General features: G+C 40.6%; 1 protein-coding gene across 1 annotated transcript; it reads left to right on the top strand.

Moving 5' to 3' along the window:
• The first annotated feature begins 2,235 nt into the window (after positions 1 to 2,235).
• On the top strand, positions 2,236 to 17,205 carry LOC121465015 (zinc finger protein 431-like). The gene is made up of 4 exons (XM_041678176.1): positions 2,236 to 2,351; positions 12,597 to 12,723; positions 12,922 to 12,982; positions 14,684 to 17,205. Exons 1-4 carry the CDS (start codon positions 2,349 to 2,351, stop codon positions 16,071 to 16,073), a joined length of 1,581 nt encoding a protein of 526 aa, XP_041534110.1. The 5' UTR covers positions 2,236 to 2,348; the 3' UTR covers positions 16,074 to 17,205.
• The last annotated feature ends 2,004 nt before the right edge of the window (positions 17,206 to 19,209 follow it).

Here is a 19,209-nt window from a genome sequence, read left to right as displayed (position 1 = left end):
TGTAATTTATTCCTGGAGTCTTCAGTGTGACAGGGAATCTCTCCACCCCACATGGTTCAGTGGGCTGTACAAGCTAGCTGAGACAGGCTTCCTGCCTATGGAGTGCAGGAAGATAGCAGGGTCTGCTATAGGAGCCAGGACAAGTGCTACTAAAATTTGCATATCTTTGCAGATCCAGAAAAGGTCTGTATCTGGGGTTGAGGGCGTGGCCAGGAAACACAGCACTGCTTCTTTAAGGCTACTGTGACCTTATGGGAGGTGCTCTTGTCACTCTTGCCTCACTAGCCAATCAGACCCTCCAGGCGACCTGCCACTCAGAAGTGGTGAAGGACCCTTCCTGGTCTCAGGCTTCCGGGTTGGCTTTGAGAGGAGCCGGCGACAGCGGTTTTGCTGCTGTGCTGCCATTGCTGCTGCAGGTTGCTGAGCGGACAGCATTCCCGAGCTGGGAAACCACAACATGGTGAGTGAGGGCCCGCAATACCCAGATGGGGTGGAGCAGATGCGGAGGTTCGGGAGCCAGTTTGGTGGGTCCTCCCCAGATCTGGGTGGGAACCTGCAGCCAAATTCTCTGTCTTGTGAAGCCCCGTGTGGTCCTTACAGCTTCCTGGACCACAGGCCTCTGAATAACTTTGCTCTTTGAGCTGAATCTGCTCAGAGCGTGGAGATCTGGGAGCTGTGTGCAGAAACTTCTTTGTAATCAACTTCAACATGCTTTTGGTGTCTCCATGTTTCCTAGTTTCTCCAGTACCTTCTAGAGGTTCCGCCCTTTGCATTTAACCTTTCAGTATAAGATCCATTTATGTTAAAATTTGTGCAGGTTGTAAAAGGCTAACTCTGCATAGAACAGACAAATGTTATGCACGACCTCGCCATCCCAGCTTTATCTTTTCTACCTTCTCCTGGTTCTGTCTTTCTCATCCCTTGTGACCTTCACCTTACGACGTCCTGTTTCAAGTCACTGGCGTTTTTAAAAAATTATTGTGGGACCATCTTTGCTTTGTAACTCTCCCATCTGCCTAAGTGTGAAGACCGGCCAGTTGCCTGTCTCTATTGAAATTGTTCAAAGTGTAACTTGGAGCCTGCAAGCTAAAAGACACTCGAGGATACGGAATGCAGAACCTGTCTAAGGTGGCTCCTCTATCCAGATTAGCCAGAGAGCAGGCACTGTAGTTGTGGCCATGGGATTGGCTTTGGGCCTCCTCTGATGGTAAAATAAACCACTGGGAGTGGATCAAAGAACTTGTACAACCTTGAGGTCAGGCTTAAAATCACATTGCATTTTAAGGTTTACAACTTTTGGTCATAGGATGTTAACTTAGAATGTTTGTGAAAGCCTGTGTCTGACACAGCTGTTTTTCCTTGTCCCTGAAAGAATGAACGGCAGAGAGTAGAGTCACGTAGGGGGACAGTTAAAAATGAAGGGAATACAAGCAGAGGGTCCTATAGAGGCAATAGTTAAAAGCTAACCATTGTCCCCAATATCTGCCTAGCTGGAAAACTGAGAGACAGGAGACAATTGTTAAAAGTTTACCCCTGTTCACTGTGGCTGCCCAGATGTCTGCTCTTGAGGCAGAAAGTCTTTGTCAACGGTTTTAACAGTGGCTGACAGCTTCATTTATTTAATTTCCCCAAAATGTGTTTGGGCTTACAACTTTATATTTCTCTATTCCTGGACCAGACCCTATATTTCTGTAATTTATTCCTGGAGTCTTCAGTGTGATAGGGTTTCACTCCACCCCACGTAGTACAGAGGGCTGTACAAGCTAGCTGGGACAGGCTTCCTGCCTATGGAGTGCAGGAAGATAGCAGGATTGGCTTTTGGAGGCAGGAACGAGCTCTACTGAAATCTGCATATCTTTTTTATTTGTTTGTTTATTTTTGGTCTTTTGCAACGTGGTTTCTCTGTGGCTTTCGAGCCTGTCCTGGAACTAGCTTTTGTACACCGGGCTGGCCTTGAACTCACAGAGCCCTGCCTGCCTCCGCTATCCGAGTGCCGAGATTAAAGGCGAGTGCCGAGATTAAAGGCGAGTGCCGAGATTAAAGGCGAGTGCTGAGATTAAAGGTGGGCACCATCACCACCAGGCCAAATGTGCATATCTTTGCCGATTCAGAAAAGGTCTTTGGCTTAGAGGGAGCGTATTGCAAATTTATGGGAGATTCACTCTTGCCTCACTAGCCAATCAGACCCTCCAGGCGACCTGCCACTCAGAAGTGGTGAAGGACCCTTCCTGGTCTCAGGCTTCCGGGTTGGCTTTGAGAGGAGCCGGCGACAGCGGTTTTGCTGCTGTGCTGCCATTGCTGCTGCAGGTTGCTGAGCGGACAGCATTCCCGAGCTGGGAAACCACAACATGGTGAGTGAGGGCCCGCAATACCCAGATGGGGTGGAGCAGATGCGGAGGTTCGGGAGCCAGTTTGGTGGTTCCTCCCCGGATCTGGGTGGGAACCTGCAGCCAAATTCTCTGTCCTGTGAAGCCCCGTGTGGTCCTTACAGCTTCCTGGACCACAGGCCTCTGAATAACTTTGCTCTTTGAGCTGAATCTGCTCAGAGCGTGGAGATCTGGGAGCTGTGTGCAGAAACTTCTTTGTAATCAACTTCAACATGCTTTTGGTGTCTCCATGGTTACCTAGTTTCTCCAGTACCTTCTAGAGGTTCCGCCCTTTGCATTTAACCTTTCAGTATAAGATCCATTTATGTTAAAATTTGTGCAGGTTGTAAAAGGCTAACTCTGCATAGAACAGACAAATGTTATGCACGACCTCGCCATCCCAGCTTTATCTTTTCTACCTTCTCCTGGTTCTGTCTTTCTCACCCCTTGTGACTGCCACCTGAGGACCCCCTCACTGAAGAATGACCTCTTGTTTCAGCTCACTGGCATATTTTAGATATTACCCTGGGACCATCTTTGCTGTGTAACTCTCCCATCTCCCTAAGTGTGAAGACCGGCCAGTTGCCTGTCTCTATTGAAATTGTTCAAAGTGTAACCTGGAGCCTGCGAGCTAAAAGACACTCGAGGATACGGAATGCAGAACCTATCTAAGGTGGCTCCTCTAGCCAGATTAGCCAGAGATGGATGCGCACCACCCTTAGAGTGAGTTTTCTCAGTAATCTGCTGAGTGTGTGAGGTGATTTCTCAATGGGAAGGCAAATTAGTTCTGAGCAGCTACATTTTGGTCCTGTTAGACAAATATTCCTGAGACAGCTCTCTTCTGGTGGCTCTGGTAGCCTTGGTTTCAGTTTGTTGCTCTCCGGGGCAATAAAGGACCTTGCTGTCCTCTATACTATATTAATGTTGATAACTCTCATATAGATGACTGTCCCACCTCAGAGTATTAAAATGATCCATTAGAGTCATGGCGTTGATTATCCAGGGCAGTCACAGGAAAAGGATTCACATGTGGAGCATTGCTTCTGTCCTCAGACCAAAATGGGAGGAACAGTTTACTGTGTGCATTGCAGGGGAAACGGGGTAGGCAATCAGCTACTGAGTCAGCATTGTGACGAAGAACCTGGTTGTAGTAGGGGCGGTGATTTTGTAATTTCTCCGCATGTTTTAATTCATTTTTTTAGGTGAATGAACAGGGAGCGTATTGTGTTTGTGTACCTCTCTGGAAGGTTACTTTCAACCCATGAGTTCCGAATTTCCAATTAGGCTACCATTCTATGCAGGTGTGTTAATCCTTCTTGACAGTTATGTCCACTCGAGAGGTTTGAGAAACAGGCCATTAGCCAGTTGTGGTGGCGCACGCCGGTAGGATTTGCTGAAGGAGGCAGAGGCAGGAGGATCACGAGTTCGAGGCCAGCCTGAGAAACAGGCCATTGGCTGTGACTCCCTGTGTCCGGTTACAGATCTCAGCGGCCAAGATATGGGCGTGTGCATCATCAGTCTGTCTCTTTCTAATGACATTCCTTCTGCTTGGGAAGGGCCTATTCTTTTTCAAAATCAATTTAGCTCAGGTTTTTTTTAATCTTAAATTTTTTTATCATTTTAAGAATCACTTATGTTTTTTTTTTAAAGATTTATTTATTTATTATATATACTGTATTCTGCACCAGATCTCATTACAGATGGTTGTGAGCCACCATGTGGTTGCTGGGAATTGAACTCAGGACCTTCGGAAGAACAGGCAGTGCTCCTAACCTCTGAGCCATTATCTCTCCAGCCCCTAAGAATCACTTACTGATATCATTTTTCAATATGTTCTTTAAGTGCATCACTGCTCTTGTCTCTGTTGTTCTGTTCCCCGGTGTTTCTGGCTCATTAATATAGTTTCATTCTTTTCTCCAAAGTGTTGTTGAATATTGATTTCTGTGAACAGCACTGTCTCCTATTTCTTAGGATTGACTCATGCTGTGTTGCTGAATATTGCTTTGAACAGCTAATCGTGCCTCTGATGTCCAGTGCTGGGCAACTCCGTTCAGGCTGGGTCTTGACTAGTCAGTGAGAAGGGAAAATGGACTAGTTAATGAGTGACCTCCAATCTCTCTGACTTCTGCTAGGGACTTGTAGATGAAGAGGGACCTGTGCAAGAATTGAGTTCATTGATCAACTTTTAAGCTGGTGAAGTCACAGTTTAGAAAGGGAAAGACAGGACAGTGGGTGAGTCCTTTCCTCTTTCCACAGTATTGAGATTAGAAATGTGGGATTAGGTCATCAATTTTAGGTGCTTCGTGAATGCCCTGTTTGGCAATTTCTTGTGATCCACAGACCAGGGCAATCAAGAATCTGGGCAAAGTCTGACCTCATTGTGAAACCAAATTGCTATAGTTTCAATAGTTCAGATATTTCCACTCAAGTTGGGATGCTCATAGCTCTTTACTATTCCAGATCTTTGGCATCTGACCCCCCTCTATTTTTGTATGGCACCTGTATACATATGGAAGTATTTGTCTCTCATGCTCAAACATCCACAAAAATAGCAATAAGCTTGGTTTCAGAAGTTCTTGTGACTTACAAAGCAGTTGTAGTAAAACATGTTGCTTTAGGTATACACTAATTCTTTAAAAAATCTGTCATCTTGTAATTTGTTTTAAAAAGTTTTGATTTTCTTACTCTAATACAATCTTACAGGCAATCATCAATCATGGGAGACAGAATGGTGGCTAATTGATCCTAACAGACAGCCCTTTCTTTGTTTTTAAATGCTAATGACAGGGAAAGGACAGGTCCAGAGGCATTAGATAATAGAAATAACTCTGCTAAATTAAATCAACTTGTACCCTTTAAAGGTATGATCACCTCAGAATAAAAACCACAATCTGTGTTACATTTGGTAAGAGGTTTTGCTTTTGTTTCCAGAGGTAAAAAACGTTATTTCAAAAGAGGTAAGTCCCAAAGCGAAAGGGGACTGTTAGATCCTGTGGAGGGCAAGGGGAAGGAGAGTCACCCAATTACCAGCAGTCTCTATGGTTATTTAGTTGGGGTCTCTTTTAGAGTTCTATTCATTTGTTTTCTTGTACTGAACTCTGGTGTCATATGCACAATATAATTTTCAATTTTCCCCAAGTGTTTTTGTGTAGTATGGAGGAGCGGCTAGCTTAGCCCTGAAATAATTACACAAAAACTGTATTAATTTAAACATTGCCTGGCCCATTATTTCTAGCCTCTTGTTGGCTAACTCTCACATCTTGATTAACCCATTTCTTTTAAATCTGTGTTCACCACAAGGTTGTGGCTTACCAGCATGAGTCTAACCAATGTCCACCTTGGGCAGCTGAAGCATGGCGGCTCTCTCTGCCTGCCTTCTTCCTTCCAGAATTCTGTTCTGTCTACTCCACCCACCTAAGGGCTGTCCTATCCAAAGGCCAAGGCAGCTTCTTTATTTAACCAGTGAAATCAACACAAATACAGAAGGACCTCCTACACCGTATCCCCTTTTCTGTTTAAACAAAAAAGAAAGGCTTTCATTTTAACATAGTAAAATTACGTATAACAAAACAGTTATCAAGCAAGAATTACAGTTATTTATATCTATTTTATCTTTTATCATAACAAAGGAAAACGATAACTATAACTATCTATTCTTCAACTCCCTCAAAGACTCCAGAAGTATGTAATATTACCTAAGTAAACAAGAAGTAAGCAACTTCTAAAACTCTAGAAATGACAGAGACATCTTGCTGCCTGTACAGTCACCCAAAGTTTTTTTGTACTGTTGGCATCCATCTTCGGCCTTCAGGCCCATATTATCCAGCAGACATTTCCATGAAGCAGGAAATTTCAAAGACAGCTCAGTCACTTTCTTTTGTATCCTGCAGAATATCTCATAGACTTTCATTAATCAGAAACCCTGAAGGATCATCTCACCTTTAGGCAAGTTCAGCAGTCCTCTCTCTGTGGGTTCTTCATGTCCAATTTATGCAACAGTCCAGGCAAGAGCAGTTTCTTGCCCAAATGGCTAGCAAACTCCATAAGGAGCCTCTTCGATGCCCATGTTCCTCCTGAAGTAGATTGGTGCTGCTAGGAGCAGACGTGTCTCATTGTCATGAAAAGCCCTAAATTATTAAAACATTAAGTGCCATATTCTGTAGTCTTTGAAAGATATGAAGAATGCCTATCTAACTGAAATATATGTCTATATATCTAGAAAATATAACTAGCATGACTACAAGCTTGACTATTATTGATGATTATCCATTAATAACCTATATTTCCTAATTATACATTACATTTTCAATGAACTACAAATCACAATACCTTAATCAAGATCAGAAATACATATACATATAACAAGATTGACCTTAAATTTATATCACTAAAGCAAAATCCATGTCAGTGCAAATTATTCATATCTATATCATGTCCCCTTTAAATGTAAAAGAACATTTATAAACAATATTTGGGAATATGGGCATAGATTTTTCTCTCCAAACTACTTTGTGCTGTATGGGGGCGCTATTAATCAGGTCCTGTATGCTAGGTTTATCTTAGTCTGCAGTTGGGCAAAGTAATTTTTTGTGGGTGTTTACAGCAACCTTTCATGGGGGTGTGGTCCACAGGGTGTCATTCTCTGTGAAAACAAAAGAAGAACCTCTTCAAAAACATCATATCTTTAGACCCAAATTCTGAAGTCAAGATACATTTATAATATACATGTTGGGGCGGGCGGTGGTGGCGCATGCCTTTAATCCCAGCACTCGGGAGGCAGAGGCAGGTGGATCTCTGTGAGTTTGAGACCAGCCTGGTCTACAAGAGCTAGTTCCAGGACAGGCTCCAAAACCACAGAGAAACCTTGTCTCGAAAAACCAAAAACAAATAAATAAATAAATATATATATACATGTTGGATTAGCTTAGCAGACCACACAATGAAATATCTCTCTGTATTTAGCTCCTTCACAGTCAAGAAATTCAAAGAAAACACAATAATACACAGAATCCAGGCTCTCTGTGAATTTTCCATTTTTACGTGCCACATTTTTTTTATTCTTTTTAATCTATGACTATCTGTACTCTGTCTCTTTAAAGACTTTACCCTTTTTTTAAAGCATTAACTTTATTACTTTTTACTACTGTTTTTCTTTCTCTCTCCCAAGCCTACATGTGTCTATCTAACACTATGACCCATTTAGAGGTCTTTTATGTCTGAATCTGTTTTATTGCATTGTCTTTAATTCGCTGCTATCTTGTGAAGAGCTTTTAAAATGCTAAACTCTTAAGAATCTAAGGTGCTCAATCCCAGGTCAGATACTTCCTGCTTGCCCCGCCCAGTCCAACATGGTGGAGCCGTTTGTGCCTCTGAGACATGCACTGCATCGCTAGCATGGCGGAGCTGCTCTGGATGTTGGCTCTACCTCTCTCCAATTTCAAAATGGTAAACGTACCATTTCTGCTAGCTCTGGGGCCACCAAATCTGCCACGCAGAGCACTGCACAGCCTGGAAACATCTCTGTGTATGTTGTCTGCCATGCTGTCCTGCCTGCCTAAACCTGATCCAGCTGTCTACCCAGGCGGGGAGCGCCGAGCCATTGGCATGGTCTCAGAGTCCTTTCTTCCCGATCCCAGCAGGGCACACAAACATCCGGTCCCACAAAAGCCACTGAAATGCTTCATAGCTGGCATTTCTATTGGCGGCACAATCCAGGAAGCCGTGTTTTAAAATGGCACTTTTTTTTATTTTTGGTTACTGCTGCTGAGTCAGGAAATTCTCTCTTAAAGGAGCTATGGTATGCTGCCAGCTGTGCTAAACTCTATATTTGTGTCTAGAATTCCTTTTTAAGCCCTCTCAGGTTTTACGTGGAGTTCATTACCACTTTGGGACACCACTCCTTTGTAAGGAGGAGCTGGCTGTGCCCTGCCACCTGACTAGCTTATCCCCGAAATAATTACACAGAAACTGTATTCATTTAAACACTGCTTGGCCCATTATTTCTAGCCTCTTATTGCCTAACTCTCACATCTTGATTAACCCATTTCTGTTAAATCAGATGTTACCTGGTAATAGCCTCTGTATTCTTGATTTCTAGCAGTCCTCACTAGGGTCACTCTTATAGGTTCCATAGTTTTAGATATCTTGTGTAGCTTTTGTATTCTTGATTTTTAGGAGTCCTCCCTAGGATCACCCATATAGGTTCCAGGAAGGTTTACACTGCACTGTTTCACACCCCCTACTAAGAGCCCTTCTATCCCATTCATCCCTTGCTTTCTTCTCCCCCTGTTCTTTGATTATTCACCTGATCCTTATTGTGTTACCATCCTTATCTGCCTCCAGTGTTCCCTACAGGTGTTCTTGTGACTTAGCCTCTCTGTATCTATGGATTGTACTATGCTTAGCGGAGATTACTGTCATTGTACTTTACTTAACTGCTGATATCCACTTATACATGAGTATACCATGTTTGTCTATGTGCTTCTGGGTTGTGTCAAACAGGATAATAAAGAATTTAAGAAACTAGACAACAGCAAACTAATAATCCAACTATAATGGTACACCTCTAAACAAAATTGTCAGTAGAGAAATCTAAAATAGCTGAGAAACACTTGAAAATGTTCAACATCCTTAGCCGTCAGGGAACTGCATATCAAAACTACTTAGAGATTTTCTCTTAAATATGTAACAATAGTTTAGATTAATAAGACAAGTGACAGCTAATGCTGGAAAGGACATGAAACAAGGTGTTTGACTGCTGTTGCGTGTGTAACCTTGTACAACCACTGTGGAAATCAATATGCAATCCTCAGAAAATTGAGAGTCAATCTACTTTAAGACCTAGCTATTTAGATGATTCTTGGGCATATACCCAGAAGATGCTCATCTGTCCTAACACACAGACACTGTCTCAAGTATGTTCATAGTGGCTTTGTTCATAATGGTCAGAAAGTGCTATGTCTATGAGAGATTGTGTTTAATTATGACTGATGGGGGAAGTCCCTATGAATGTGGAGCTGGACTCATCAGACAGTGAGGAGACAAGAGAGAAAGCCAGGAAACAATCTTTACCCATGGGCTTTGCCTTCAATTGTTAGCTTGAGGTTCTATCCCAAGGTTCCATAATGATGGAGTGTGTCTGACACAATCAGCCAAATAAACCTGTTCATTGCCTGAAATGCTTTTGATTGGAGAATTTAATCTTCCAGCATCAAAGTAAGTTAGAACAAAAAATTAAACACCAAAAGTGATTTTGTTGTTATGTAGAAACTGGGAATTCTGTCTTTTGGAAGAATGTGGAAAATATCCAGATGTTAGGTGGCAAAACCATAGGAAATTGCACACAGAACCAAACTGACTCTTCATGTAGAGCCAGGAAAATGAGAATATTAAGGATAATAGCAGACAAGACTAGAAAGACTCCATTAAAATATTAAGCTAGAGGTCATTTTGTGATATTTCGGTTCTGCAACCTATATTCTGCCTATGTCTTAGGAATTCAGTAAAGCAGAATTAAAAATAATGGGCTAATTTCTTAAATGGAATATTGAATCTGATGGCTCATTTGGGTCTACAGTGAAAAAAGACAAATGAAGCAGAAATAAATGAAAACGAAAAGGTAGTTTCAAATGGCAGTCAAGTGCTGAAAAAGGAAAGTATTTTCAAGCATTGTGTCACCATTATAGAGAAGGCCCTTGCTATGGAATGGAAGCCTGTCAAGATGCTCTAAGGGTAAGACTCTATCCAGCAAAACTTCAGTTTATGGAAGGAGTAAGAAAAGTCATTCTTAGATCCAGGAAGCACATTCATACAAACTTCCTGCATCTGTGGTCAAAGCACGTTAGTGTCCATCCCAATTAAGAACTCAAACTTTTTAGGATCACCCATCATATCTTGGTCATAGAAACAATAAGGAATCAAAACTTTAAGGTTGTGGATTCTTAGTTTGTGATTACAGTCCAGCATTGCTGCAGGCATTTATGTTTGGCAGAGTCAGAAACCCAGTGAGTTGACTGTAAAAGTTCATTGCATGAAGCTGCATAGAATGAAGCTTTGTATTGCTGGTTCTTTTTTTTTTTTTTTAACTCTTTACCACTCAGTCTGCCACCCATCTCTCAAATAAATAACACACAGGGAGGCTTATTCTTTCTTATAAATACCTGGCCTAAGATTGACTACTTTCTAGGCAGTTGTTTCTTTTTTTTTTTTTTTAATTTTCCTATCTACCTTTTGTCTCTGTGGTTTTTATCTTTCTCTTAATCTGGATGACTTTCTTTAATTCTTAACCCGTGGCTTGCTGTGTATCTGGGTGACTAGTCCTGGTGTCCTCTCCTTTTCTTGCTCCTCCTTCCTTTTTTCCTCCCAAATATCTTCTTCCATTATTTGTTTTGTCTTAACTGCCAGACCTGCCTATCCTTTCCTGACAAGCTATTGGATGTTCAGCTCTTTATTGGACCAATAAAGAATTTTAGACAGGCAAAGTGTCACAGCTTCACAAAGTTAAACAAATACAATATAAAAGACTAAAGACTTCAACACATCATTTCATCATCATAAGAAATGTTCCACAGCATAAGTAAATATAACACATCTTAAAATAATATTCCACAACAGCCTGGGGTGCATTTTGAGATGGAGGGGGGGGGAGAGAGAGAGAGAGAGAGAGAGAGAGAGCGAGAAGGAGGAGAGAGAGAGATGAGAGGTTGCAGAGATAGTGCTATCTAAGCCTTTGACACTGGAGCCCCGTGCATTTGAGAGATGCTGATGCTTGTCCTGCTGTGCTCCAGTCTTGCCTTTGTCCAGTCTGCCCTCACTTGATCTCCATTTCTCTCTTCTGGAATGTGAATGGTATTCTGTGCCCTTGTATGTTGGAGAGATGTAACTTGTTTTCTGGTTTTACAAGATGTCACTGTCAAGAGATTGTCTTGAATGTCAGAGACTTTGGACATTTGAACAGTGTAGGGGTTGTTGCAGACTATGAGGATTATTCAAGTGACTAAATGCATTTTTGTCATGGACGACCATAAGCCTATAGTGACTTGGGTCAGAATGTAGTTGATTGAATGAAAAACCTCCCAGAGAGGATGATGTATTTGAACATGTGTCTCTCCTTGGTGACTTTCTTTCAATTGCTGGTGGTCTAAAATCTGAGGGTAAAGAAGCCTACTCACAGCAAGTTCTGTCTGTCCATGTTTCTTTATTCTTCTCTCAATCTTTATACTTCCTTGTTTTACCTTGTTCTACTTTGTTCTTCCTATTACAAACATTCTCATATATATATATATCTTTAAAATCAGGAATTCCCCAGCCTTAGCATGATTCAGGACCAGAATTTGCCCCATAACAAATCAATTAAGAATTTAACACACACACACACACACACACACACACACACACACACACACACACACACACAGAGAGAGAGAGAGAGAGAGAGAGAGAGAGAGAGAGAGAGAGAGAGAGAGAGAGCTCTGTCTGTGAAGTCCTTATTGGAGAAAGTTAGGTATAAAAGGAATTAAATCATTAGTGAATTTTAGAGGGGCAGGTTAATGTGCTTTACTACATTTTTAGGTGTTAGGAAAAGCTAAAAGTTTATTTTCAGTAAAATTATAAATAGGGCATGGATTGTTGAAATCAGCACACCACTTCTTTTCTTCCACCATGCGTAGAACTGGGTAGACAAGCAAACTAAGTAAATGTTCATGGGGAAGCTAATGGCTCCTGAATCTGATAGCACATACACCAGATGCTGCAATTTGTACAGTCTGAGGTTTGGAATTAGAGTTACTGCTCTAAGCAGAGACCCAGACCTCTGTCATTAATTCTGGGCTAGGCTGTTATCAACCGGTCTGATTGTGGGTGTTGTGGATCTTTCTCCGATTTATAGTTATCTCTTCTGCTGTCCTTGAGAGTAAGACAGAACCTGTAAATTTCCTGAACTAAAGTTATCAGTAAACTAAGGTGAAGGTGACCATAAGGACTTAGGCATCTTTTGAGTGAGTTAAAGCCAGAGCATACTTTTTTTTCTTCAGTCTGTCTGAGCAGCTATGATTCAGCCACTCTGGTCAAGTAGTAATTCTGTGTCCTTGGCTATCTGTTAATATCTTAAGTGGGCTTATCTTGTCTTTACCCTAAGCACTGACCAAATAGCTGTCTGCTGAGAAAGATAATTTCAGGAAGGCAGATCTCTGAGCTTACTTAGTAAACTGAGCATGCATGTGTACATTTTAGAAGGCAGTGACCTATGAGGATGTGCACATCGACTTCACTAGGGAAGAGTGGGCTTTGCTGGATCCTTCCCAGAAGGAGCTCTACGAAGATGTGATGCTAGAGACCTACAGGAACCTCAGGAGTATAGGTAAGACTCAGTTTTCCTTCAGGTTTTAAAATAAGGTGACAACTGTTCCTTTATTATTGATGCTCTTTGTAATTTGATTGAAAGAGAGAAGGATGAGGTGAATGATCAGGTATGGTTCTAAGGTTTACTGAGGATAGTAACTTAAATTTTAGACAATTTTTGTAGTATTAACATTCATTTTCTGATACTATATTTTAGGTTACAGTTGGGAAGATCGTAACATTGAAGAAAAGTACCAAATTTCTAGAAGACAAAAGAGGTAATTTTCATGTGCAAGCAGACACAAATGCGGCTCTGAAGAAATTGTAATGTGTCCTGGAAGTTTTCAGCAAAAGCAGAAGTGTAAATAACCACAGCTTAAAGGTCATTGCTGATTAATAAACTCTCGCAAAACCATATACCTCCATTTAGGTAGGAGAATTGAATTTGCAAGGCATTTTTAAGAAAGAAGACAGAGGATAATGCCTTACTAGGTATCACCATTTGAATCTTTGCCCCATGAGAGCTATGCTGTAGAACTGTCTGTTGCATTTGTCTCAGGCTACTCATATTATAAAGGATAACACATTGAAGTGGAGATAGATAAATCTCCAACACTTTTTTTTTTTTTTTCCTTTTTCGAGACAGGGTTTCTCTTGGTTTTGGAGCCTGTCCTGGAACTAGCTCTTGTAGACCAGGCTGGTCTCGAACTCACAGAGATCCACCTGCCTCTGCCTCCCAAGTGCTGGGATTAAAGGCGGACGCCACCACTGCCCGGCCCAATCTCCAACACTTCTAATAAGGAAATATTCCACAGTCAAGCCAGTATTACTCTTAGAGTTGTGACTGTGCTATGTTTAATGAGATGGTCAGTTAGATTCAAGAGTCAAGGAGCAGTGGTTGTAGAGAAACCTTAATCACTATACTATGAGTCTCTGAGGAACAGAAAGTCAAATTGTAAATTCAATCTGTAAACCTTTTATTTTTTATATTCCCTTTACTAGTTATATCATATGCTATTCTGGATACACGTCATATGAGCCCAGGGATATGCAAAGATGTAACATACCTGTAGTAGGAGGACTCTTGTTTGTATTAGGAGGTCGCTCATTCGTTCCCAGCTCCCCATACCACAAAATAACTCAGAAACTATATGACTTAAATCACTGCTTGGCCAATCACTTAACCGTATTCCTATCTACCTCTTACGTCTAGGACTAACCCATTTGCATTATTTTATATTTTACTGTGAGGGTGTGGCCTACTGGCAATGTTCCAATAAGCAGCTTACATCGTTCCTTTATGGAATGTCCATGGTATCTACTTGACTCTGCCTTTTTTCTCCCAGTATTCAAATTAGTTCCCACCTAACTTTACTCTGCCCTATCACAGGCTAAGGTGGATTCCTTATTCATTAACCAATAAAAGCAACAAATATATAAAAGGACCTCCCATACCAATACTTCTCTCACCGGACAATTGGAAGATAAGTAGCAAGCAGTCCTCATGTTGAGTATACTTTCAGTATTTGATTCAAGTATATGATTGGTTTTCCAGCTTCATTTTTAATCTATCAACAAACTCATATTGAATAAAAGCCATATGAGTTCTATGACTGTGTAAATACCTCTCATTGTCCCAGCTCACTTAACAAGTGTAGTATGGTTCAGAATAAAAGAAAATTTGTGGATACCATAAGTGTGTTAAACCACTGAGATTTTCCAGTTCTCTTCACATGTGTGATAGACCTTATGTAGAGAAAGGTTTCTCTAAAGGTGAACCATGTAATAAAGGTATCCTCAAAGATACAAGGCATCCTTTAATGAAGGGAAACAACATGAGTTTAAAGAGTACTAAAACCTTAATGTCTAATTCCTATTTAAAATTAGAGCACATTGTAAAATTAGTTCATGTGCATATAAAGATTCACCATTTGTATGGAATGTGATAAAGCTTTTACATGTGCTAATTATCCTTACAGGAACTATAGAAACCAAACTGGAGAGAACCCTGAATACACTCAATGTGCTGAAGCCTTTGCATATGGCTGTCATCTTCAAAAACATGAAAAACCACATACTAGAGAGAAACCCTATAAATGTAATCAGTGTGGTAAAGCCTTTGCATTTCGTAGTAATCTTCAAAACCACGAAAGAACACATACTGGAGAGAAACTGTATGAATGTAATCTGTGTGGTAAAGCCTTTGCATTTCCTAGTAATCTTCAAAACCACAGAAGAACACATACTGGAGAGAAACCCTATAAATGTAATCAGTGTGGTAAAGCCTTTGCATTTCGTAGTAATCTTCAAAACCATGAAAGAACCCACACTGAAGAGAAACTGTATGAATGTAATCTGTGTGGTAAAGCCTTTGCAACTAAAAGTAATCTTCAAAGTCATGAAAGAACACATCCTGGAAAGAAACCATATGAATGTAATCAGTGTGGTAAAGCCTTTACACGTCGCAATTCTCTTAAAATTCATGAAAGAACACATACTGGAGAAAAACCCTATACATGTAATCAGTGTGGTAAAGCCTTTGCACATCACAATTCTTTTAAAATTCATGAAAGAACACATACTGGAGAAAAACCCTGTACATGTAATCTGTGTGGTAAAGCGTTTGAAGTTGAACATACACTTAAAATCCATAATGAAATACATACTAAAGAAAAACCCTATGACTGTAGTCTGTGTGGTAAAAGGTTTCATTATCACAGTCGTCTTCGAACGCATGAAAGAACCCATACTGGGGAGAAACCCCATGAATGTAATCTGTGTGGTAAAGCCTTTACACGTCTTAGTCATCTTCAGAGTCATAAAAGAACACATACTGGAGAAAAACCCTACGAATGTAATCAGTGTGGTAAAGCCCTTTCTTGTGAAAGCTCTCTTCGAAGGCATAAAAGAATACATACTGGAGAGAAACCCTATGAATGTAATCTGTGTGGTAAAGCTTTTAGACATCCTTCTTTTCTTCAACGTCATGAAAGAACACATACTGGAGAGAAACACTATGAATGTGATCAGTGTGGTAGACCTTTTGCATATAAATTTAATCTTAAAATTCATAAGAGAATACATACTGGAGAGAAACCCCATGAATGTAATCTCTGTGGTAAAACTTTTTCACTTCCATATAGGCTTAAAGTTCATAAAAGAACACATATTGGAAAAACACCCTATGAGTGTAGTCTGTGTGGTAAAATGTTTCATTATCACAGGCATCTTCAAATGCATGAGGGAACCCATATTGGAAAGAAACCCTATGAATGTAATCTGTGTGGTAAACCTTTTGGACGTCTTAGTCATCTTCAGCGTCATGAAAGAACACATACTGGAGAGAAACCCTATAAATTTAATCAGTGAGGTAAAGCCTTTTCTTGTCAAAGCTCTCTTCGAAGGCATAAAAGAACACATAACTGGAGAGAAACCTTATGAGGAAAGAAGTGTGGTAAAGCCTTTGCATGTCATAGTTCTCTTCAAGATTATGAGGGAACACATCCTGGAGAGAAATCCCATGAATGTAATCCATGTGGTAAAGCCTTTGCTTGTCAAAGTGTTCTTGGAATGCATTTAAAAAAAACACACACATAGTGGAGCCAAAGCCTATGAATGTAATGTGTGTCTTACAGTCTTTGCAAATAACAGTCATCTTCAATGGCATAAAAGAACAAATACTGGAGAGAAGCCCTCGGAATGTTATCAGTGTGGTGAAGCCTTTACACTCTTCTTGAGATGCATAAGAGGACTCATACATAAGTGAAACTCTGAATGCAGTCAGTGTGGTGAAGCCTTTACTGATCACAGTTATATTCAAAGGCATAAACGAACTCAGTCTGGAGAAAAACTTTCTAATCAATGTGGTTAATCCTTTATATCATAATAGTCATCTTCAAATGCGTAAAAGAACACATACTTGGGAGAAATCTTATGCAGTCTTCAAAATCATGAGAAAAAGTCATCCAATTTTGAAACTCCATAAATGTCCTCAGTTTTAAAAAGTTTTTCAGCCATAAAATTTTTGTGTACATTCAATTTGATAATGACTTTGCATATTAAAATTGTCATTGTTACCTAGAAAGGATACTGATGTCTTTTTATTGTAAAGTATTTGGTAAGATCTTTAGCCAATATTCTTACTGTGCTGATATTTTGTTTGTGCTTTAACATGTAAAGCTTACCTGAAGGTCAGAGTGCTGTGATAGGCTATAGTTAGCCACAGAGCGCAGGCAGTGGTGACACACATCTTTAATTCAAGATTAGTCAAGAGGCAGGGGTAGGTGGTTCTCTGTGATTTCTAGGCCACCTTGGATACACTAGATTGACCGCTCTAAAAGAGAAACAGCAAGGCAGTTGTGGCTCACATATTTAATATTGGAATTTGTAAACCATGTGCCATTAATTCTAGCACTTGGGAGGTGGAGACAGGATGGTATATGACTTGGCAGAGAGAAGAACATAAGGCAGGAGGAAAAAGGAGATCAGCCCATTAAGACTGAGGATTTGTAGAGATAGGGTCTTCCCCACTTTGTTCTGAGGATTTGGTAAAGGTAAATAATTTCTCTGTGGCTTGCCCCCTTTTTTAAATATTTATTATGTATACAATATGTCTGTCTGTATGCCTGCAGGCCAGAAGAGGGCATTATAGGTGGTTGTGAGCCACTATGTGGTTGCTGGGAATTGAACTCAGGACCTTTGGAAGAGCAGGCAATGCTCTTAACCTCTGAGCCATCTCTCCAGCCCCTGTGGCTTGCCCCTTTATTTCTGTGATCTTTCAGCATTTACCCCGATGTATGAGTCCAGGTTTATATTACTAAGACTAATTAGAAATTGTGCTACAACTTACAAGCAGTCAAGTAACAGTAATTTTTCTCTAGAAATAAATTGACAGTGTCAACAATCTCTTCAAGGATTTTGATGTCCGTTTTTGTATTGTGTACACTGTGAAACTCATAGGAAAAATGAATTCATGAATTTTTGATACCTTATGTGTAGGCTAAAAGGTTAGCCATGGGAATACATTCTGACCTTGAAACCAGGGCCAAGCAAACACGCTTTGCCCCTGAATCCAGAGCCAGTAAAAGAATCACACTCTACCTTTGACCAGCTGAACACAAAATCACTCCGTATGCTTGAAACCAACCAGTCCCTGATCATGAAATCCAGCCAATCTCTGACCGATTCCCACCCTGAAAATCTTATCCATGGAAAATCTCTGCCCTAAGCAACTCTATATCAGCCCTGTGGTTGTTGAGTTAGCAGCTGCTCTTTTCTACACTTGAAGAGGCAGTCACTCTCCTGGATTCCTCCCTCTCAAATAAATCTCTTGAGTGAGTTTTGAGTAAAGACCTGTCTCGGAGTTTATTCTTCCAAAAGAGAGTCCCTGACTGATGGGTTGACCTCATGACAAAAATGGCTGAGTAATTGCTGTATGTGTGGTTTATAGCACTACCTTTTTATCTTATCATATCTATATCCTACCTTTTGCTTTTCAAAGTAGATTCAATCTACCCTTTTATGCCATTATATCTTATCCTACTTTTTCTTTTCAAAACAAGAACCCTGAATCTAATCAACTTTATTTAACTCTTCTTCTGATTGTAACCAATAACAACTTATAACCAACCGTCCCCCCCAAAAATGACAATTATCCATAACTCATTATAAGTGGAGATTGTTCTTTTGTTTCTATTCCTAGCTTCTCAGACTCGAATAATCATACAGAACCTATATTAATTACAGCACTCCTTGGCCCAGTGGCTCAGGCTCACATCTTAAATTAACCCATTTTTATTCTGTGTATAGCCACGAGGCAGTGGCTTACTGGGTAAGGTTCTGGCATAGGGGTCCTTTGGTAGTTACATGGTGTCTCCCTGACTCCACCTACTCTCTCTATATCTCTGTTCAGATTTGTTTGCTTCTCTCAGTCCAACATGGTGGAGGCATCTTCACCACCTGCGAGCCATACTTACTTCCCCAACTCCAAGGACACAGCAGGTCTGTGTTGCCAATAAGCAACTTGTAGCACACTGCTCACAAATCTAATTTATTCCATTTAAGTGCAAGACCTCCCCAAAGATCCAGAGTTCATTCTTGTTACCAGGATGAACCAGGAAGTCATTAATAGAGCTGTGCAGTTTTTGTTGCTATTGCTGAGTCAGGAAGCTTTCTCTTAAAGAAATCATGTCACTGCTTGCTTCTAGCAAACAGAGCCCAAAGAAAATGCTGCTACCATGAAGGTGTGCTTAACCCTGGTTTATGTGTGTGTGTGTGTGTGTCTAGAATTCCTTCCCAAGGTTTTATGTGGATCTAGTCCCATGTTAGCATGCCATTTTGTGCACAGAGACTGTGCTTTTGTTTCCCAGCTGCTCAGATCCAAATAATCACACAGAAATGAAATTAGAATACTACATGACTTATTAGCTTAGACTTCTTATTAACTAATTCTTACATATTAAATTAATTATTCTGTGCATCACCACGAAACTGTGGCCTTCTGGGT

Source organism: Microtus oregoni, unplaced genomic scaffold, assembly GCF_018167655.1.
Source record: "Microtus oregoni isolate MIOR12 unplaced genomic scaffold, Mior012 000029F_ref0000214, whole genome shotgun sequence".
NCBI classification, from domain to species: Eukaryota; Metazoa; Chordata; class Mammalia; order Rodentia; family Cricetidae; genus Microtus; species Microtus oregoni.
The sequence above is the reverse complement of the archived record's forward strand: the minus strand, read 5'-3'. Positions and strand labels throughout refer to the sequence as shown.